At 42.3% G+C, this 23940-nt stretch overlaps 1 protein-coding gene across 2 annotated transcripts in view; it reads right to left on the bottom strand.

Moving 5' to 3' along the window:
- MPZL1 (myelin protein zero like 1) overlaps window positions 1-23940 on the bottom strand; it is a 37500-nt gene that overhangs the window by 12678 nt on the left and 882 nt on the right. The window contains exons 2-5 of one of the 2 annotated variants that reach the window (XM_050333664.1): window positions 10684-10844; window positions 7760-7973; window positions 3592-3724; window positions 290-395 (exon numbers count right to left, since the gene is read on the bottom strand). In XM_050333664.1, the coding sequence (XP_050189621.1) occupies window positions 290-395; window positions 3592-3724; window positions 7760-7973; window positions 10684-10844 (614 nt within the window). Of the gene's footprint in view, window positions 1-289; window positions 396-3591; window positions 3725-5802; window positions 6548-7759; window positions 7974-10683; window positions 10845-23940 lie in introns of those variants that run through there. The other variant, XM_050333665.1, reaches the window with a different exon arrangement.

Genomic DNA, 23940 nt, shown 5'->3' on the forward strand with positions numbered 1-23940 from the left:
CACAAGATCACAACCATCTTTTTCTTATAATTTAGGATGAAAAGGGCATAAAACTCCATCTCAGCTAACAGTAAGATGCTGATCTTCCAAGTGCACTAAGCCTTCTGCAGAAGAGTCCACCAGTCCCTGCTTACTGTCCACCCCTTGTTCGGAGCACACCCTTTTATCCCCCAGCACTTTAACAGACAGCACCTAACACACATATCCCACCCTGCCTTTATGTTTTCCATACCATCTTCCCTGCATTCTGGGAGGATCCTGCTTAGGAAAGCAGCAGGAAGCAGTTTACCTGGTGTGATCTGGCGGGCACGCTGTTTACCAGGCCCTCTGTGTCGGAGGGCGCCTTCTGCGGAGCCTGCTTAACCGGAGACATCAAGCTCTCAGAGGTACTGCAGCTGACGAGGTGGCAGAGCAGAGTTTGCACGACAGTGTTCAAGAGGTAACACAAAAAAAACCCAAAAAAACAGAACAAAAAACAAAAAGACGAGTGATGGCAAGATGAAAGTGGCAGATTACGCCAAAGTAAAAGTGAACATAATGGATTCTAAAATAAACAGATATGATTCTCCATCTCTCCCAAGGTATTTCTCTAACCTTCCTCCAAGTTTCATTAGTAAGCAACATGAAGGAGCAACTATTGACATAGGATAGCAGCTCCTCCAAAACCCCTGTTCCTCAGTTATTCCCACTCAACCCAACTCATGTGTTTTCTTCTCTGAGGCTTCAGACTCAACTAACAGTGGTAAAGCCACCAGCTTTACGTATCAGAAGGTACTTCCTACCAAACTCCACATTAGTTCTCTTGCTTTTGGTTAGACTATGATCCCAAATTAATGCTGCCCACTCACAGTAGACACTAGTCTCTGGAGCAATCATCTTAAAGAGTCCCAAGTGACATTTTAAGCTATGTGCCCTCATATGGCTACTTGAATAATCAAGCAAATCTTGTTTTTCAAACAGAAGAACTGTCTTGTGGTGAGAACAAACAGCCCTAAAAAAAGGCTGCCAGTTTTCACTCTCTGATTGCTTCTTTCCATCTGCTTAAAGCAGGATTGAAAAGAAAGCAAGCCTGTAATAGAGAAAGGAATATCAGAGATTTAAGCACAGGAGCAAATGCCCTTAAAGTCAGTAGCTTCTGGGCAATGGGTCTCTCAGTGCTAGATCCATCTCCTTGTACCAAAGCACCCAAGAAAGGAAACTAGCCATCTCCTTGGCAGCAGACACAGGAGCTCCCTTTGCTACCAAAACCCTCTGACCACTTTTTTCCTCAGTCTTTGTAGACAGATAGTCTATAAAGTAAGTACAGAAGCAAACAAACGAGGACAGTGACATTAAGCAGACCACCTCCTCACAGGGCAAGCATTTTTATCCTTTGATAAGTCTAACCATAGCAGACTTAGTTCCTCATACATGCAGTAGGTAAGAATTTTTTTTTAAAAATACTGCTTCAGCCATCATGGAAGGGGTTTCTACTGTATTAGAGACAATGTAGCCCTTCTGTTACTAAAATTATGCATCATTCATTGTTTTATCCATTGTTTTATCCAATTCCTCAGGTCTACACTATCTAAATGTTATCACTCAGGTTTAAGCAACTAATGTACTTAGATCCCTCCAAGTTTTCAAACACCTAAGCTGTCTGAGAGTCCGACACTTTCAGGGAATTTACTTTTATTTTGAAACAGAAAGGGCTCTGAATTTCCTGTGCTTTAGTCAATGCACTGGTGAGTTCACTGTTGGAAGAGATGGAGGGACACCACCTGGGATAAACAGCAAACTCCACCCCAGTTAGACACGAGACAATGAAACTCAAGCATCCAGTGAAATGCACCATCCCTTTGCCAACAGATTCCAGCACAAATTACAGTGAAGTCATGTTAGTAGAGAGTTAGCTAGTTAGTCAGCAAAGGAAATGTGTACACACACACAGTATTAACAGCAACCACCAACTTGATTAGTTACCATGGTGTCTAGTGGGACTGGAAGAGAAGACCCAGCCCTGCTACATTCCCAATCTGGCGTCTATATCAGGATCTCTGTAAGGAGAGGAAGGTAAGCAGGATCCGATCCCAGCGCACCAAGGCAGAAAGAAAAAGAACAAAACAAAAAAACCCACCAAAGTCAGAGCATGAAGGGGGTCTGTGGCCATGCAGGAGTTCCAGACGCCACGTAGGGCCCCAGCCCACCTCAGTTCAAGGCAGAATGGTTATCTGGGAGTAAGTACATCTCTCCACCACCACACACCGAGTTAGCATCATATAGAAGACAGTCCATAAGTTTGGAGGGGGTCACAGCACAGTTGGTTTCTCTCTACACATCATGCAGAGCTAGCATGGTCAGTGAAAGCACTATTTAAACCTCAGAGGTTACGTAACTTTCCCAAGGGAGCAGTTAAGTCTACTACAAGAAATGACAGTGCATGAACTACTGCTCCAGGCTCGGCACCAGCGTGTGTCCTCCAGCAAGAAGACACTGGAGGGCAGGTCAGTGGGAAACAAGGCAAGCAGGCCACCTCAGGCACACTGCTGGTGCATGACACTGCAGGCTTCTTCTCAATTCTTAGGGGAAGGACACATGCAGAGAGGGAAAACCAGGCTTTCCACACAATTTTGAGCACGCACAGCCGCCTTTGATGTATTTAGCCTTACCATTGGGCAATAGCCAACTCCCTTTCTCTAAGCTCTCCAACTGGGAAAAGGACAGGGCAAAGTTTAATTGGGAAATCCCCATAAGTTTATTTTTGGAGTTATTTTCTTTTATCCCAAGGGCAACCCAAAGGACCTGCAGCAAGCAGGAATATTTGTTGGGGAAAGAACAGAAGAAAGTTATAAGTTTGGGGGTTGTTTCTAAGACTACATACATAATTTTCATTCTTTTTTATAGAAGAATCTAATTAGAGAGGAGAAAAAAGGAAGCACCTCCTCCACCAGTACCAAGCTTCATCACCACAGGACTCAAGTCTGCCTTTGTTAGTTCTTGTTGCTTTTTCATATGCCCATGCAAAGAACTGTGCTTCACTTTGGAGCTATCCTCCTAACACTAAAAACCTTGCAGGGATGGGAACAGTTAACAAAAACCAGACAGAGAATGAGAATGGATGCGGAGTGGTTATTCCTTCCTTACTTTGAAGTGTGGTGATGAATGGGGTTTTGATAAGTATACTCCAGGCTTAGAAGTCAGACACGGGTAACTGAAAAATCCAGGCCTGATCTCAACACAGAGCATTCTTTGGAAGTGCACATATGACCCTTTTCCTTTGGGGGTGGTAGAGAAAGTAGAGCTGGAGGGAAGGGGAACAGACCAGCTAGGGGATCTTGGATTAAATTTTCCTAGGGCATATATGCCTGTGGCTGGGGATCAACTTCAGTATCTACTGATTTTAAAGTGCAACTCCTGGTCAGTATATCTTTTCAAGCACAGTACAAAGATAATCATTAAAGGCAGATGATCAGTGCTCCACATGGCCATACCCCATCTGTAGCCATGACTGTGAAGACTTGGCCAAAACAACTCCTACCCCCCTTCAATCCCTCCCTCTGCTCCTGCTGCTGTTCCTCACATCGCCCACAGGTGAGGAGGGAGATCTCTTACCCAGAGTATCGTTTTTTAGAGTTGTTCTTTCTGATGACAAGACACACGACAATAGAGATGAGCGATGAGAGACCTGTAACCGCACCGATGGCTATCCCCGCCACCGTGGCAATGGGGAACGCTGGCAGGCTGTCTGGGGAGAGAAGGGAGAAAATATTCAACTCTTCTGCATTCCCTCATCAACAGAAGTGCAAACCACAAATGCTCTCAAGCTTGGATTCATTTAGAGCAGGAGGCACTAATGTAATATTCAGAAATTACACCCTGCAGCCTGAGTGGGGGTAAGAGCAGGCAGCCAGTAGAACAATATGTGAACAGAGCACACACCAGGGGCGTTCTCAGGGCCACTGCCCTTCAGAACTGCATATATATTGAACCAAGAAATTTTACATGTCAGGAAACACAGCTGACAATGAGGACAACCCTATCTCATTTTGTATCTCAAGGTGGGGGGAAAAAAGTTAGATTCATCTTCACATTCCCAGAAAGGTCAACATGAAAAGGCAGGCACACTTGAAAGCAGATTTGAACACAGCACATTGCTAACCTGCTGAAGGCTGGGTGTTTTCCACGTAGCATGCAGCAGACAGCACAGTTCCTACCCATGATCACTCTTACTAGTGTTTTTACATGATTCTGGTGTCTCTAAATACAGCTCGATACATTTTTGTGGACTTGTTTTTTTCCTTCTTGCATCAGGGTCACTGGACAATACCAGAAATATACGTAGAGGAACGCAGTATTGCTTTACTCACATTCTCCCTAATATTATCTTCGGGGAAGGTAGGCTAAGAAAGAGCCATCAGAAACAAAAGCCAATCAGAAGAGAAGGAGTACAAAAGACCTAAAAGATAAAGAATACACAGACTACCACTATAGCTTTTCCCAGTAAGAAACAAAATCCTTTCCTTTCCCCTGCACCGTGTCTAATGTAAGGAACTTCTTCGGCCAGAGGGTTTCTTACAAGACTCCAAGCTGTACCAGGTACTTGCACCAAATACAAATGAATCAGCAGAAGACCCTATAGGTAAAACAACTTACCTAGAAAAATCTGTCTCAGCCCTTCCTCTCATGTTTGTCTGGTTATCACAGAACTGCTGAGGTTGGAAGGGACATCTTGAGACTTTACAGTCCAACCCCCCTGCTCAAGTGGGATGAGGTAGCTCAGCTTACTCAACACTCTCCAGTTTGGAATTGACTGTTCCCAGGGATGGGAGACTCTTTGGGCAACCTACTCCAGTGTTCAATTGCAGTAAAAATGTGGAGTTAAGCTCAGACAGAATTTCCTGTGTTTTGATTTACACCCATTGTCTCTTGTCCTGTCACTAGGCACCACTGAAGAGCCTGGCTCAGTCTTCTTTAGATGCCATCAATGTATATAAACACTGGTGAGAAGATTCCCGAGCCTTTCTTCTCTTCTGCAGGCTGGACAACCCCATTTCTCCTCGTATGAAAAGTGGTACAGTCCCTTAATCATCTTAGTCATCCTTTGCCAGACTTGTTCCAGCAAGGACCACAGACCATGTGTATTCAAGCCCTTCCCAGCCAGTCTGTAGTCTGTTGACCAAGCCCATTTTGACACGCTTATGTAGAAGGGAGCAGTACCCTGAAGCAAAGGCATCATACTAAAAAAACAGGGCTTTCACTTAGTTCTGTTACTTTTGGGTTCAGCAACTTTCAGGAGAAGAGCTGTCTCAGTAAGAAATTACAGATGAAGACGCAAGTGCCACAACTTAGAAGACATCCCTTCTTTTCAGAACCTTCAGCAGCCCAGATATCCTTCTGCTATTAAGGAAAAAAGTCCTACAAATGGTAATATTTTTCAGGTGATTGCGTTTGAGCCCCATGCAAAAATAAACAGATTTATTTTGAGGCACATAAGGAGTTCCCTAGTTTCTGTGCGTTTTCACCATTCCAGAAGTGCAGGAATAACTGCCTGCAAAAACATCAAAAGAGACATGCATTTCTGTCAGCACAGCTGCTGCTGCCTCGTACACCACAAAAGAAAACACACAAGCCTTTTCAGAGCAAGAAATCAAGTAACAGTCCAAAACTAGAGAGCAGATTGTTTGCTGGAAGAACAATGTTAAAATTTGATAGAATTGTCGCTTCTTTGACTCAGGGGTTTTCTAGTTAGTTGAATCTGAGTGATGGACAGCACTTACGTTCTGTTGACAGAGGTTATTAAGACCATATAAAGAAATGCAACTGTTTGCATGTGAAACTAGAGTATGGCTTTATTGCTTCTCAGAACTTGGTCCAGCAGATTACAGAAGAGCTCACACAATTTTATGATCACTTAGTTCAGCTAAAGAATGTTTCACCCTCATGTTTTTCCTGTATTTTCCAGCATTCCAGTTACATGATTTCCTCATAAGCACTTCCGGAGCAGCCAGTGACTTTATTATAACAGAACACCTACATAACAGAACACCAACTCTGAAAGCTAACATTTTAGTTAACAGCTCAACACAAATTAAAAATCCAGCCATTCAGAGAACACTTTCCACTAATTATGACTGTAATTCAAAGCAATTTCCATTTTCACTGAAAGCCTGTTAGCATCAGTTTTATGAAACAGGCAGGAAAGGGAAGTTTCCATTGCTCCTAAGTATAAAGATTTTCATACAATTATCATTTTCAGTGTTCAGATCAAAGATGAACAACCTCCAGGCAACACTAGCTGCCTTGAACACACTGTGAAGTAGCTGCCTGTTACAAATAGTTACAACCTATTTATTACAGGAGCAGCACTTTCAGGTGAAGGCAGGAATACAAGACAGCATTTCATCTGTAGCTTGAAAACCTGCTTTCACAGTCTTCCTAAGAACTTGAAGACAATTGTCGCAGCATTTTTCTGAGGATGAGAATGATTCTGAATTCAGAGTTTCCTCCACAATCGTTGTGATCCTCTTGTGCAGACGCCCCACCATGCACAGGAAGCCAGCATGCAAGTCTGTTAAAAAAATATCATCTGAATTAGTGTACCTAAGTCAGTCTTCATTTGCTTAACCTGGGTTAAAATCTGAAGAGAATTTGCCAAGAACAGCGTGACTTCGCCAAACTGGCAGTTGCTTTAGTGCTTCTTCGTGGTGACCATCAATACACTGTGAGAAAATAAACTGCCCCTGCTTTATATAGACTTCAAACTTCCAAGAAACAGAAAGTTCTAAGTGATGGTTGGATCTCCAGAGGTCCCATCCAACTCCAACTGCTCCATGAAGAGAAAAGTTAGATACAAAAGAATCTTTGCCTACAAAAGAACATGGAATGACCTCGTGAGCAGGGATACACACCTGCTATAGCAGCAGCATCATTCTAATTAGAGCATACACGTAGGTATCGTCCCTAACATACTAAAATCTAATGAAACAGCTGCACCAGCACTGCCATTTGAGAATTCAACATTTATTCTTGTCCTTATTCAATTATGAATTTGGAAATCCAATCACTCCAAGAACCATTTCATTGCAGGAAGCATCTCACTTTGGCTGACTTCCAGCTTAGGCAGAACAATCAAATGTTTTGGATGATCAAGCGTGTGCCAAATTGACACAAAGAATCTAAGTGCTTGGACCAGAAGCCTTATGTGGCTGCAAGTAGCCAGCCCTTGCAGTTTATAAGGGTCACCACTGAAAGAACATTCCAGCAGAAGAGACTGAATGTACATCCAACACAAACACCTTTGCAGCGAAGACAGCAGCATTTCACTGCCAGTATGTGCTTGGGCCAGGTTTATGGTGTTGTATTCCATTATATATACCAGACGGGTTCCAAAGGAAAGAGTCTGCCACTTTGTCTCCTTGCTCCCCAGATTTCAAATGTCATCCCAGCCCTTAATGTAGCAAAATACAGGAAATGCATTCATAGGACTTCGAAGTAAGAAGATACGTTCTCATCAAGGCTTCCACCAGCTTTTGCTAATAATTGTTTAAAGCATAGGAATTAATGGGTATAGAGGAAACGTGTGTGACATTCAATTTTTTAAACAGCTGACAGATATTTGTTCAAACATTAGGACCTGGAAGAAGAGAATTAAAAATATAATTGTTCCCTCCAGGCTACTCCCCACCCCCAATAAAAGCGACACAGACAAGGAAGGGGGAAAATAAAAATAAAATTAAAAAAAAGGTGGGAAGGAAAAGAAGAAGTCATATAGGGTGAATACCTTTCTCCACAACTCTAACTCGGATTTCTCCTGGTTTGACAACAATGTCTGGTGGGTTCTTGACATCACAAATGTATGTGCCGTTGTCCCGGAACTGCATGTTTGATATAGTGATAGAAGCATCTTTCTTGTTAAGATCTCCAGCCCAAGTGATCCTGTCTTTAAATGGTATGTCCTTTCCAGGGTATGATTTTCCATTAGAGTAATAGAAAAACTGCAGTCAAAGAAAAAACACACAAAAACAATCCAATTAGAGATTACAGAGCTACCGTGCTTCTCTCACTGTTACAGCATTCTCCCAGAACCAACTGAATGATACATATTTGAGACTTTTTTTCCTCCTCCTGCCTCAACAAGCAAAACTTTAGTATGGCTTGGTGCCTCTTGATCCCATAATCATTCTAAGGCTTATACCTCAACCCTACCAGCACAACAGACCACAAGTTCCAGTTTTCAGTTGGTTTTCATTTGTTTGTGGTTGGATTGTTTGGTTGTTTGGGATTTTTTTTTCCTGTTTTGAAGGACAGTTTTGAACACAAAAGGGGCAGGATGGGAAGAGAAAAAGGCTGGTAACCCGGGAATAATTAAAGCTCAGAACACTTCTGGAACACAGCCATCCGTCTTTTAGGCACAGGAAGCTGCCTGCATCCTCATAGGAAAAGGATACCAAGTTTCCTAACTCATGATTTGCTGTGTGTTACTTGCAACTAAAGCACAGTTAAATTAATGTGCAACATCCTTCTTCCTTCCACCCCCCTAAAAAATCCCATGAGTAATTTAGAGTGTATCTAGCTGTTTTCCAGAAACCTTCAAGTAACTAAATAGAACTGTTTCCCAGTTTTTAAATGAGTAAATTGCACACTGGCCCTGCACAACCCAGACATGACCAAAACTCCTTGAAGAATGAATCTGTGCAGTATAGTTTAGGGAGAAACTGCATTTGTCCTGACTATACCTGACCAAAATTGGAATTTACAGCAGTAGAAGTGCACAGACTTCTACAGGACACCCCTGTTTTCAAACACATAGCATCCCGTAAGAGAGGTCTACAGATTAGCATAAAAACCATCTCGTACAGAAGGAAGTCTGCCAGCACACAGTCATCTTTCATCATTTCGGAGGAACTGCATCAGTCTGCAGCTGGATTATAACCTTTAACACAGTAGTACTGCATTACCACCCCCTGAGCACAGGGAAAATCCAATTAGAAGTCTAGAGGGCAAGACGTAGATTCCTCAGCTCTCTAGGTGTCCTCACCCAGTGGGGGAGAAATCACAAAGTAAAGTATGTCCTAAAACACAGGCTACATGACTCAAGCCACTCCTTGCCTACAAGGATTTAACATGAAACCTAAAACTGATGAATTTTGATTGGTTTAAGTCAATTGTGAAACTCTGCAGTGATCAGATGTTTCATTCATGCAAAGATGTCTCTACCCCTGGACATGTGCCAGGGAAGGGGACAAGGAGGGGAAGCTCCTGGTCAAGTCAGCCTCACCACATGGCCATAAGATTGCCAGTGTGATTCTAAAGAGGCACAGGACCATCCTTGTCAAGAGAAGCATGGACTCAGTTCAGATATAAGCTGATCATAAGGTCAATCTTTCAAAGTAAAGCCCACCAAGATATGTAACAACATGACTTGGGCTCATAAAAGAAAAATGTTCCCTCTATACTTCCCCCAGACCCTCAAAAGAAACAGAGGAAATAACATCAGATCATGCTGGGTCACTTCTGCTTTTCTCTCAGTTGTGCTGATAACTACATCCACGTGGAATGTCTAAACTGACTACACTTCCAAAAAATGTTATCTCCTGAAGCTGTACTTCCACAACTGGACAGTGATGCAGAAAGGGAATGGAAAGATATATGGGGAGCGGAAAATGTCCAAAGAAATGACTTGTTTTCACTCATCCTGTTCAATGTTGGCAGGAAATGTGCCCTACTCTCTTAAACTTTTGACAAACTACTGCTTTGGCTTCCCAAGGAGAAGAGCACCCTCTTGAAAACAAAGTATTTATTTCACTGAAAATTGAGAAGCTTGTTATTCAGAGCTGTATATATTAAGCAAGATCTCACACAGTGATTTGGATCATCTCTGCTTTGAGCACTGAAGGGGTCCTAGAACTTAAGCGATCCCATGTCTGCAGCAGACGGGAAGCAGTCAGGCTGAGCACCCTACTGTCTCCACATCTTCCCTGCTGCCCCAGAGTCCCTTGTTCAGCTTCCTCTAAATTCTCACTCAGGATAAGGAACAAGAAGGAAGCAGAAGTGTCAGGGAGTTCAGATGTGCCCAGCTTATGCAACCTACCAAAGCCATTTCTTTAAAGGTTCCCACCCAAAGGATCTGAGCCCACTTGGGCTCAACATACAGGAAATGAGTGATGTCAAATATTATTTGCCTAAGTTCCTTGCCTAGCTTGGCTTTTTACTTGTCATATAACTAAAATATGAGGATGTAACTGCTCACTGATTTGAGCCATTCAATTCTGTTCTGAAACCAGAGACTGGTCTTACTTCAAACCCTCTCAAACAGAGGCTATACAGTACACAAGTAAAATAAGCAATATGCACAACACAGTGTAACACTGCAATTCCAGTGATAATTCAAATTCTGTGACCGCTCATTTCAAGTGCAAGAGGATAGAGAACTCAGAAGATTCCTTGATACTCATCTACTTCATACATAGTGCTATGACACCAACGCCCCTCTCCTCAGACTAACAAAGTAGCTGGTATATTTTACGCTCACTACACACTCCAGTCTTTGCAGCAATCCCCCTAAAATCACAGTAATGGAGACAAGCCACATGGAAGGAGGCTCAAATCCATAATCTGTTTGCTCCTTAGAACCAACTAGAAGAACCACTGCACACTTATGGCAGCCTCCCCTCCCAGGTTTGTCCCCCTCCAGCCATTCCTTACTGAGATACGAGTTGCGGCTCCCTCTGGTTGAAAGCTCCAAGAAACAGACGCTGCGCTGCTGATCACTTCCACAGATGTGAACGTGCACGGAAGCTTGGCGTCTGTCCCGTTCTCCACAAACATCTCCTCTGGTGTGTTGACCTCTACTGCTGATACTTTGACTGTGTGGGAAAGGTAAAGACAAGAAAGAAGGAGGACAAGCAACATCAGTGCTGTTTTGAGAACCAGGATGTTCATAGCACATTGCCTGAGGGGAAAAGAGAAGAGGCATGAATAACTCCTACATTAAGCATGTTCACAGACATTGCATTTTATACCTGCAATACAAACAAAGATAGAGTGGGCCAGTTAACTCCTTTTTCCTTGTATTATCTGTCATAGGATGTTTTTCCATCCACAGATGTTTCCTCTGCAACAGTTTGTGTGAGTCAATTATATGGTGCTAGGAGTGAGTTTGAAACTCTTTCATAAAAGGTGCCACCAGACATTTTAATAAATAAGCCCCATAAGAGGAACTAACAACTTGGACCCAGCTATTACTCAGTTTCCTCTCTGGCTCGCATCTTGTTTCACATCTCCAGTTTTTCCTAGTTGTAGGTAGAACAAACTCTCACTGCCAGAAAGCTGAAGAGTAATAAATTTCTCTCGCTCCCAGCTATGCCATCTACTCCTGCTCTCTGGCATGCTTCAAGGCCTTCCTGTGCAAGACCTCAGAAAGAATCACTCAGCTACAGTTCAGAAGCATGAGAGCAGTTCAACTTTTTTCTACCAAGCAAGCAGACCACAACCTCCCCCCAGATTTAAAGAAATGAAGGTTGATATTGCTCCTGTAGTGATAGTTCTCCTACTGAGTGAGGAAAATCCATCATGATTTGGAAAACCTGTTGAAGATATTCTTTATCTGGTAACTTCTAAACTCCAAAGACACTATCCCTATCCAGATTTAAGCAAAGAGTTCTACATTCATTCAAGTTTATGCTAAAAAACAAAGCATCATCTTGTGACATCCCAAAAGAATGTCCTTCAGCATACATGTCGTGTCCAAGCGAAAGCAAAAACCTTGTGAAGTGCCTGTGGGTGGGTGCACATGTGATCTGTGTCCCCAGTACCTCAAATTTATTTTGATTTTTATTAAACCATGATCTTCAGCCTAGAAATTTACTTCTGTTCATGATTCTGTGTTTCCTGGCTACAATATCTTAAATTCAGGGGGTTTACCCCCCTTTTTAGAAGAGGAGAGCAAACCTTCCTGCTTCTTCAGTATCTTAGCTGATTTATTTCTCAGCTTTGAATAGACTAGCACTTGAAGTAGGCAAACCAAATAGAAAGATGCTAGTCAAAGAAAATTTAAAATTTAAAAAAAAAAAAAAAGGAGAAAAATCTGCCTACATTAGTCTTTAAATCATGAGGTTTGTGCTTCTAGTCAGTGAGAGCAACCAGCTCATCAGCCTTCAAAAGTTAAGTCAGCAAGGTTCTTTCAGAGTGGTATGACCATCCTGAAGTGTAGACTTGCCTTAAAACCAGGTTATTTTATAGGAGCTTAAAATTAAGCAAGATAGACAATGTTTAAACCTTGTTGCCCAGGAAAACAAAGCTCTCGTGAGGTGTGCCACTTCCAATCCTCCTTCCTCACCCCGAGACTGCCAGTTCCACTGGGCCACTCCAGCTGTCCGGCCACAAACACCAGCTGGCCCTGCAGCACAGGGGGTTGCAGCTCATCCAATGAAATGGCCAAACAGTGAGAGATGGAAGCCCCCTGGCCATCTGGGAACACCCAACAGGCACCACGGGACAGCTTCCAAGGAACTCCCACCTCACCCAGTCAGCATGGTAGAGCAGGGGAAGGCAAAGCACATGCCCAGGAGACATGGATAAGCATGTAAGCAAGGTGGGAGAATTAAGCATGACAGATTTATTACAACAACTAGAACCAGAAGAAACCACCGTTCTTTAATTTTGTCATTCAGAGGCCACACTGTTTACTTCCAAAATTCACTAACTTCTCCATCCTGTCAGGTTATCTCTGATCCCTTGAACTCCCCTGTCACTGCTCTCATTTCAAACAAGTGAAAGAGAAACAGCACCCTAAGGGGGGTGGGGAATGGGGGAGGTGAATTTTTCATCAAGAGGTTGTATCAGAACTTCCTTTCTCTTGTATATACTCTGACTGTGGGCAAAAAAATATCCTTTTGTAAAACAATTACCAAATGTTTATTTGGAACATACAAAGACTTCTAGCAATCAAATGAAATGAACTCAGAGCTGCTGTGCTTTATGTATTTTTTGCAGCTAATGGAGTAGAAAAGAAAAATAAAATAAAATCAAACCCATTGTTTTGAGTGCAAGCCACAGAACAAGCCTCCCTTTCAAGCATAAAACAAGCAAGATGCCCTCAGCATTTGTGCAGGAAGAAAAGAGTCTGCACAGACATTGTCTGCTTGTACATGGTACAGAGAACTGCTTGCCACACACAGGCAGTGGGTAGTACAGATCTGCTTAATCTAAAGAAGCCACTGTTCTAACTCACTGGAACTGTAGTGAAGCAAAAGAAAAAAAAAACTTCTCCCTACAGTCTGGGAAGACAGGAACTACATAAGCCTTTATAGATATTTCCAGCAAGTTTCATTTTCATATGTCCTACTGTTGTCTCAACTTCATGTTTTTCTTTGCTCATTTTCTTCCCTCTGCCTCTTTCACTGTTTCAGAAAGATTTTTCCTGCCTCTGTTATCTTACAGCATGAGACATGCACTCCTTAAATCCAAATGTGACTGTCTGGAAGTGGTAGAGAGGTTACAACATTTGTCAGTTGTTTACCCGTAGCCCCCTACTCCCACACTCGCTGATACAGTGGCTGATCCCACTACCTTGAACTCTTTGGCCTCCTCTGCCACAATAAAATCCACATGGACCACCTCCAGCTGGAGCTCTTTTCCTCCTCTTTCCACATCTGCCAGGATTTGCCATCCTTCTTCCACCTCTTCCACCTCTTCTTAAATACTTCAGCTAGAGAAAGTTCAATTTTGAGTCATAGTTCAGTCACACTTACCCACTACTCTATTCCTCAAGTTTACTCAGCCTTAGTTCCTCTCAAGAGAAAAAAAATCAAAGAAGACCATCAGAGAAAGAAGAGTGCTTTAGGAAGGGAAGGTCTGCAAGGTACACAGGGCAAAGACAAACATTTGCCCTTCTTCCATACATCCTCCTTGATCCCCTCAACTGCCAGCTAATCCCATTCCTGTCCAACTGCCCATAGCCCCAGTATTTCCCTCTGACCATCTCATCTAGCCTTCATCTGCTTTAACTCTTCCACAGAAAGATGCTTTTGTTTTTCTCACCAACCATCAAAATAATTGGAAAAAAAAAAAATCTGTGCCCCTTCACCTATTTCTTCTTCATCTCTAATGTTGTTGGAGCAGTTTTACTCCAACTACATGAACTCTCACTAGCTCCCACACTTCAATGAAAACTCTCCAGCCGCATCTTCCTTTTCAGACAATCCTCCTACTCTTGAAGTAGAACAAGACACTCGTATTCTTACTGCACTTACTAATCTTTTATTATTTTTCCCATCATGGATCTTCATTCTTCACCAACGCTCTCTCTATTCTCAGGTCTCTCTGTCCTCGGTATCTTGTCTCAGGGATCTCATCTGCAAAACAAGTTTAGGCTCCCATCACTGCACTGACTACTCAGATCTGCATCTCTGCTCAGGATCTGTCTCCTTATGTTCAAAGAACATTCTCAGTCTGACATCTTTGTCAAGTTGTCTAAGTTGTCAGCTCACAACTAAATGGGACTAAAACAGAAAGCACAACTGCTTTTATCACCGTGGACCTGCCACGTGTCTCTCCAACACAAAACCTGCTCAGCATCTCTGAACTCTTTGCAGGTCAAGGCACAGTCTCTCAGAGTTTCTATCCACCTGTTCAGCTGACACCAGTCTAAAAACTCCTGTTTGTACCTTGGCCTTCATTACTGTGATGTTCTTTTTCCTCTGGAGAGATGGTCAGCAAGACCAGTAAAGTACTGCAGTTCTTGGTAACCAAACTGCTCCAAGGGTGACAGTTCCCCTTCTCCTAAGAAGAGGAAGACATGACATATGCAGGATCACTGCTTCCTTCCATGAAATGATTACTGGTGACATAGTACTCAGCATATTCATTACACAGCATTACCACATAATAACCAGCTTTACTGCCTTAATACTGTTTTAGCTTACTTGTTGTGAAGGAACAAGACCTTCCTAACTCTGAAGGTGCAGCTCTCTCCAAGAGCTTAAGAAGATCTAAAGATGCCAAGCTTTGATTTCTTTGTAATACCACCAGCATGTATGCCAGGTGACACAGAATTGGTGACAAAGCTACATCATTTCAGGTAATGTACCCTCAGGTACTGTGCCATCACTGGTACTCTTCAGAGTGGCATCAATACACTGCTCTGAAATCACTCCTGTGGAAGAAGCCTTCACAGTTACCAAGCAGGGGAAGACAAGGGCAGTCAGAATTGATACCAGATAAGCATTCACAACCACAAGAGTTTGTCTCTAGTTAGTTAACCAAACTGTGGTTAACCATCTAGCTTTCAGTGAGATTAAGAGCAGTCAAGCTCACTGAACATTTGGTTTGGCAGCATGTCACAAAGAAACCACTGAAGTTCTACACAAAGTAACACACATCTAATTAGAAGTTCTTTGTAGATCACAGTCTCCACTGAAATCTTGGACCCAATGAAAACATTGCATTAATTAGGGCTATGAACACACCAAAATAAACTTAATTCCACTGGATTCAACTCAACTTGATCACTAGGAGTCGTAACAAACCAAGAATGCAGAGAGCCAACACTGTAAGCACGGGCATCTTATTTCCACCAGCGCAAACACAGCCCATGCAGAAACTTGGATCAGATCCCTAAATACTGGATATTTATGGCTGCTACAGTTCCTATCCTACATAGAGAAAAGTGCTGCTCCTCTTGAAATGGCCAGCCATCAGTTTATTAATTAATACAAGCAACTTGTTTTGTTTATCTTAAAGACACCTGGTAATACAGTCATGTATGCAATATAAATGAAGGCTTTTACGGATGAAAGACCAGGAAATAATCCAAATGTCTGATGAAAGAAAGCTGAAAAGACAGGCTGTTACAGGTAACAAGTGATGACAGTGACAGATCAGAAAAATGCAAAGGAATTCATTAATACAACAGTCTGAACGGTTCCCATTTAAAGGTCTTGACAAAACAACAGAAAATTCACTGTATCGATACGTTCACTATCAGCCCAGCAGCCTAAAAGTTTCATCAGAAAGGAGGATGTGGGGTTTTCTAATGACTAAGGGTCATAAGTCACAAAAACAATATACACTTTTGAAACACTGTTTTCATTAAGAAATACATTTACTTAATGTCAGGTGTGTTGTGAAACATCTACTGTTGACAGAACTCTCAACTGCACTGGCATGACATTTAGTTCTTTCTCCCACAAAGCACAGTTTCCCTCTACAGTCAGCATGAAAAAACAGCTGCAGGACACTACAAAACATCCCAGAAATCCAGCACGAAGTTATAGTCCCCTACTGCAATTACAGGCACTTATGTCCCCACAGGCCATCATTTCTTCACTGTGGATAAAACACCTGGTGTAGAAACTCTAGCTTTCATGTTTCAAAAGGCAGGAGTAGACGTGCCAAAATTATTCCTCTGAAACTCCACAAGATCTGTTAAAGCATCCAGACGTTGGATAGAATTTCCATACAAAGAATTCATCATCATCATTTAGCCTTAACATAGAAGTGAAATCCGTGCCTGCAATTCCACCCAGGAGCAAACCATGGCGTACCTTATAAGGACAACACACAAGTGTTGAGGAGCCACGTATGTCTGACCACCTTCACACCCGAAATCCATCATGGTGTTTTCTGCTCTGAAGTCTTATTAAGTGTACAGATACAAAAGTGAATATATACATATATATCTCTACATATATGATCTTGCATGTCATTGTGGTGGGCTGACCTTGGCTAGCTGTCACATGCCTGTTCAGCCACTTTCTCACTATCCCTTCTTAAAAAAGGACAAGGGAAGAAAATAAGATGAAAATGCTCATGGGTAGAGATAAGGACAGGGAGATCACTCCCAGGCCAAACAGACCTGACTTTGAGAAAATTAATTTGATTTATTGCCAATTAAAATAGAGTTGGATGGTGCAAAACAAAGACAAAAGCTAAAATACGTTTCCCCTACTTTCCCCCCACCCCAGTTACACTTAAATTCCTTTATTTCCAACTCCTCTACATTTACTCCTCTACATCTCTTCCATATTTACACAGGACACAAACCAGCATCAGCTACAGAAATGATGACTAGACAAAGTCATACCAACCAACCTTAACATCTAAGTTTCAAAGCAACTAAAACTAAATTCCACTGCCTCAAAGGAAGAGTTAAGTTTCACTCTCAAATGCCAATTTACCGGAACAGCCTTTTGCTGCTGCCACAACAGCTCCCCAGGTTGCCCATCTCGTCAAGTAACTCAGGCTGCTGAAGGAAAGAGCTTCCTGTCTGCAGTAACACACCCAGTCCTGCAGCACCCTGCAGCTCCAGGAAACTGAGAGAAAAGCTGCTGACACCTATATCATGAACACCTACCACATCCTCGTGCCTTGCTGCTGGGAATGTTCAACCCCCAAGCACAGACAAGCTCAGAAGAGCATCTGCTAACACAACATTCACTTTCTCTTGGCTGCTTTGCGCATTCAGCTGAGCTCTGCCTGATTCAACCATGAGGGAAAAAATAGCATTTTGTCACTCCAAGTGAAAGGAAAACAGCTTCATTGAGAAGCCTTAATCAGGCCGTGGCAAAGCTGCCAAAGCAGCCAGTAACATCCATGTATCTCAGCCCTGCACACCTCCATGCACCTACTTTGACCTAAAACCTAAAAACAAATCTTCAGAGTTATCAAACTTGGGTACCACTTTTTGCTCCCACACTGCAGAGTTAGTTTTCCAAGTGGTCTGCTCCACATAACACAGAGCTGCTCACTGCTCTGCCAGAGGGCAGCAGCAGAACCTCTGCTGAGCTTTACTTTCAAAGTTATGCTTTAACCAGAAACTAAGAACAAGCATGAGGAACAGCAAAAAATGCCTGAGCTCCCCCACCAGCCAGGCCACAGATTTCTTGTTTGATCCCAAGGAAATAATTTCACTGCTGCATCACTCTCTCATCTCATAAAACTTTAAAGGTGCTGAGATCTATGAACAAGTAAGCATAATATGTGCACAGCTTCATGTTCCAACTTCAGGATCAGTTATATGTCAGGTTTTGGTAGATGCTTGTTTAGTTGAGGCAAATAACTTTTAGCCTTGTTCTGGTAACTTTTCCCTGGGGATCACAAAGCAATACTTCCCTGCCTATGGGATACCCATCAACCTCTCAGGTACTTTCCAAAGCACACAGCTCATTTTTCCATTCAACAGCCCTTAAGTGGTTTTCCATCCATGACCAAGTAGGTTTACAAGTGTTCAGATTCAAGTAAGCAGTTCTTATTGACAAAACCAAACCAAAAGACTGGAAAACACAAGGAGGCAAGTTAAGCAAAGCCATTCAAAGTGCAAATGGTAACTGGAACAGCTGATGGCAGCTGCTCTGCCTCTAATCTTGCAGTACTAACACAGCCAGTAACAAACACAGCATATTACTTCCTAGGCAAAAGGAGAGATCCCAGAAAACGGGAATTATAGTTACAGAAGGGCTCCATAGGCAAGAAGATAAGGAGTACATCTTAGAAGAGTCTCCCTGAAATACACTAGGTTTTTCCCACAAATAGGATATCATGAAGCTTGTTTGACTAAAGAATTGCAAGAAGCTGGGTAGACATACTCAACACATGGCAGAGAGAGTGAAAAAAGCATCCCACCATCACAAACATTTCCTAAAATTACCAGAGCATTTCACTAAAACTGTCACAACAACTACTAAAGAAATGAGAGTGGTAAGGTTCAGAAGTGTAAAAAAAAAAAAAAGCACAACCAAACAAAAACAAAGCCCAAAGTCCAGGGAGTGGACAGTAGAGATGGACATGTCACTGGCTGGAACAAAAGCTTCCCTCTAGGCTTTTAACTTATTTTTTTTTTTTTTTTTGTTATTAATACTACTTCAAGTGAAACTGTGTTAAAAACACCAATCATGTTGCCAACTGCTGATGGCACAAAATCTATCATTAGCAGCATGGAAGCCACCAATTTCCAAAACAAACCAGGCAGTGGATTTTAGTACATGGATATGCAAATTTCACAAGGAGATACAGTGCAAAAGGCTACATAACAAACAGACATCAAGAATCTGCCCTTTTCTCCCAATCTTACAATAATCAATCCACAAAGCTGTAACTAACTCAGTGACAATGTATCTTTACACATCAAGAAATATTTGCAGAAGACACACTTTGAACGATCCAAGGTTCTAATAGCATTTCATTACCGGTCACCTGGCATCATTCCTGAACCAGCAACATGTCCAGCTGTTGCCAAGTATTGGTATTTCCAGCCTGAAAGGTGAGCACATGGGGTTTTTTCCTGTGTATGGAGTGACTCGATTAAAACCTGTTAAACAAAATCCCATCACTTAGCAGAGCAGGAGCTAGAGATGGATGAAATTAAGTCATCCAGGTGATTACCCTCCTCAGCTAACAGGGTACTCAGTCACACAGCCAATACTTCAGCAGTTCAAGCAAATCCAAAGCCCTGGAAGGGCCACATTCCTTACTGATCCATAAACGCCTGCAGCCAGCTCTGGCATCCCACTTCCAGCAGTCTTGCACTCACTTGCCAACTTCTTTGCTGAGGAAACTCATAACTAGCTCTAACCTGCAGCAGCACAACCACAAAACCAAAAGGAAAAGCCCATGCTATGTATTTCAAAGCATTGTTTCACAAGAATTTGTCAGTGGTGGTGCCAATTTAAATAGCTCACATGCACACACAGCGAGGTGGATCTTATCAGGAACTAACCCGTGTCCAAAACAGCCCTTTTTCCACTGTGTTCTTTTAGACCAGACCAACACCCAGCCCAGGCCACTGTACACCATGTTTGCACAACAACTATGCAGGGTTAGGAAGCACTGAGTAGGAGCTACTTCAGCTCAGTCTTCCCAGGAATGCTTCTCTTTTGAGAAGCATTTATGGCCTCCCTTGTAGCATCCTCTACATGACTTCCCCAGTTTCCACATGTGTGGTCATTTCTAGAGCCATCCCTTGGATTAGAGCAGTGCCTTTATTATTAAGAGGAAGCCTTGTTCACCATCTTTACAAAAACAAGTTACTGAATAACAGGTGGCTCGCAGCCAACTAAAAACACCACCATGGGCCATTTCACCTACCTGCCCTGATTTACTTTCATCTCATGAAGTGAAAGTGCCAGAACTGCCACATTGCCCAGAGTTTAACCTTACCTTAAGGATCAGAATCTCAATTTGATTTTAAACACTCAAGGTAAGGTGAAATCAATGTTTCAGGCCAAGTTCCCTTAATGCCCCTTAACATCATGCACATAAAGCATGTCAGTGTACTACAAAGCATCTTATTCTGCAGGGTTGGAAGAAAGAGTTCATGAGAACCACCAGCCTTCGTGTTCCTGATGCACTTTAAAACAAGACCAAGCAGCAGCACCAACTGGAAAGTGCCAACTCAACAGCTAAATAAAAAATACAGGAACTGAAAGTCACAGCAGCAAAAGGGAACAATATAGAAGGATTGTGGGGTAACCCCATCAGGAAGCTCAGCCCCATACAGCTGCTTGCTCCCTCACCACAGTTTGTGACGGGGAGAGAACTGAAGCATAAAAGCGAGAGAACTTGCAGGAGATTAAGACAGTTTAACAGGGAAAGCACAAGCCATCATCCACTGCTTCCCATGGGCAGGCAGGTATTCAGCTGTCTCCAGGAAAGCTGGACTCCATCAGGTCTAACAGAGACTTGGGAAGGCAAATGCCGTAACTCCAAACAGCTCCCCTTCCTCCTTCTTTCCCCAGCTTTTATTGCTGGCATGAGGTCCTGTGGTCATGCCTGGCTGTGTCCCCTCCCAAATTCTCGTGCACCCCCAGCCCACTCACTGTAGGGGAAGGGTGACAAACAGGAAAGGCCCTGGGGCTGTGTAAGCCAATGTAAAATAAGTAACCAATGTAAAACACTGTTATCAAGGCTCTTTTTATCACAAATCAGAAACATAGCACCATACAAGCTACTATGAAGAAAATTAACTCTATCCCAGCCAAAAAGGTACCAATACATTTACTTGACATAAACATCTTCAATTATTAAAAAAAAAGGTTATTCAGGACAAGTAACAGAATGGCCCTGCCTCATTAAAGATAAAAGAGATGGGGGGAGGGAAATCAGTGAAATCACCTGACTGAAGGGTCATCTTTCTACCTGCTCAGATAGCAACAAATACTGATTTCAACCCTGCTGTAAGATGCATTTGCATATCCTTTGTGCTGTGGGTTCAGTTTACTGTTAAGCCCTAGTTTGAGTAAACACTTACTCTTCTAAATGACTGCTGAAAAGAGATAATAGTAAATCACCGAAATTAGTTCCACAAGCCTCTTCTGCTTGCAACAAAGCCAGTTCAGAACTCCCTGTCCACTCCTGCCACAGCTTCCTCTAACACAAGACATTCCCATTTTCTCAATTGTGTTACTCACTGCTTGTGGGGTTCCACTAGCCCAGGTCAGCAAAGTAACCAAGATAAACAAACCACACACACAAAAAAAGGACAGATGCCATAAGGATGTAAATGTTTTCATAGCCAGACCTTCCAGCTTTCTGATGTATTCCTAGGATATCCTGCGTGAGCATTCAATAGCTAAAAAAAGCAACAAAACTTTTTTGCACACAAGGTTGTTTATTTTGTTGATTTACCAGTTAATTACATGTAGGTGGTAGAAAGAGCCATGTCTGCCACACATGGTCAAACCACATCACATCCTATCACACCTGGAGAACTCCCACTATGGGTGCCAATAATGAGCTTTAGATAGATGACCTCATGGTGACCTAGAGGGCACTTCTCTATCAAAACAATAATTCTTTAGAAATTACTCAGATTAAAATCTTTCAAGACAAACAGTTCAAGACATTTGCCTCGTAAAACTAGATTTCATGTTTTTCTGGTCTTCCATCCTGGCTGCAGGTGCTCTGTATGGGACACCAGACATTCATCATTTATTATCAGTCAGGAAAAGGTAAATCCACAAACAGATTGTGTTGTTTAACACAATCAATTGCAATTCAGATAACAAGCAAAAGAGTTACTGGGTGCTGTTACTTAGGCTGAGTATGTTGGGTGGCTGGGGGCAAGAAGAAACAAGACATTTTACCACATTTTGTCACCAAAATATTGAGGCAAAGACCTTTCAATACATTCAAGAACTTCTTGCTGCAGCAAGCAAACGAGGCAAGTTGAGCATCAGGCCCACCCTCAACCCAACCAGTAGAGAAGAATTTATCCACCTTTTCCATGCTGAGCTCTACAGGCAAGGAAGTTTTCCTACCTGCAGCATCAGAGGTCTCAGCTTAGAAGAACTAACAGCTTCTGACAGGGTGACTACAGGAATTCTGACTAAACCTGGCACAAACAAGAAGTGAGCACTGCACTCCTGACTTACATGGTTATTTTCAGAAAACATTTCAAGTAGCAACTGAAATGGGCAGGGGAGCTCAAAGTAGTAGCAGGCAGTTGAGCTAAAATGTACCATGTCAATACTCCTCTGCTTGTTACTGACCCCTGTGTATGTGCCCATGTGCACTTGTATGAGTGTGTACAAAAGGGGTACTAGGAGAAAATAAATAAAAAAACCCCAGGCTTTGTTAGTATCAAAAAGAATAATAAAAATATCATTATTATTCTTTCCAGTAATGCCTAGACACTCTCTGAGACTTTCAAAAGCAATCAGGCAGCACTCTCATGTCAGACACAGACAGGATACCACTTTAAGTGATACGCACATGGCTGGAAAATGCAGGATTGCAAAATAATCCACTCTCTTGATAGTCTTGACTGATTGTTCAAGGCTCACCCATGTACAGAAGAGATTATACCTGGAGTAACTACTTATGCTACAAATGTCCACAGAATCACAGACAGCACCTTTGGCAAAGATCCATCATCCTTAAAAGTGAATGGAATAACTGAGTTTTCAAATGACTGACCATAGGCAAGCAAGATGAACTTCTAACACAAGTATGCAGGGCACACAAGAAAATAATCTTAAAACCCTGTTGTTTGCAAAGATGTAAACCTTGTTTTTCAAAGCAGACAGGAGGATTAAAGATGTGCAGTGTAAGCATGAAGAGAAGAAACCAACATGGGCATAACTTCTGATCTGGAGTTAAAAACAAAATCAATAATTGTAGGAATGGGAACAGAAACAGTTCAACCCAGACAAGACAGTGACTTTAACACCCAGTGGTTTATTCCTTTAAATTGTAACCTCACTTTTCAGATGGACTCCACCCTAGGGAGTCTCTTTCAAAAGAGTATCTTGCAGCTTTGCTTGGTTTTAAGGCACTATATTTGGTTACACACCTCAGACTATTCCCAGCTACTGTAGCTGTTACTGTAGCATTACTGTACCTTTTGTTGTGGTCAGGGGAAATATGCTTCTTTCTTCTCCTGTCTCCATATTTATTTCCAAAGAACTTAGTTTTACGGTAAACTATGCATATCATACCTACCTATTTAAATCTAAATATCAAGGCTGTCTCTGAAGGTATGCAGCAAGCTTAGCAATCTCTACTTATGTTTATTGCAAAATGCAGTAATCTTAAACAAATCCGCACAATGCTGTTTGAAAATAGATTTAGGAATTGAAATAATAATAGGAATTATATATTAGGAGGAAGCCCTTTGCTGTGGTGAGGTACTAGAACAGGTTGCCCAGGGAAGCTGTGGATGCCCCATCCTTGGAACAGTTCAAGGCCAGGTTCAAGCAACCTGGTCTTATTGGGAGGTCTCCCTGCCCATGGCTGGAGAGTTGGAACTGGATGATCTTTAAGGTTCCTTCCAACCCAAACAATTCTATGATTCTATGAAATAAGCTTGAAGCTTCTTACCACTCAGCACAGTTTCTTATTAAACCTCCTTCCAGATGGGCTTTTGACACAGTTTTCCAAGCATGTGAACTGAGGAGGCATCAGGCTTCTTTATTGATTCCTACTGAAATACTCAGTGAAGTTTTACCCTCTAAGCAATTATTGCCA

The sequence above is a fragment of the Myiozetetes cayanensis genome, unplaced genomic scaffold (genome assembly GCF_022539395.1).
Source record: "Myiozetetes cayanensis isolate MyiCay16 unplaced genomic scaffold, myiCay2020 scf5-8, whole genome shotgun sequence".
In the NCBI taxonomy this organism is placed as follows: domain Eukaryota; kingdom Metazoa; phylum Chordata; class Aves; order Passeriformes; family Tyrannidae; genus Myiozetetes; species Myiozetetes cayanensis.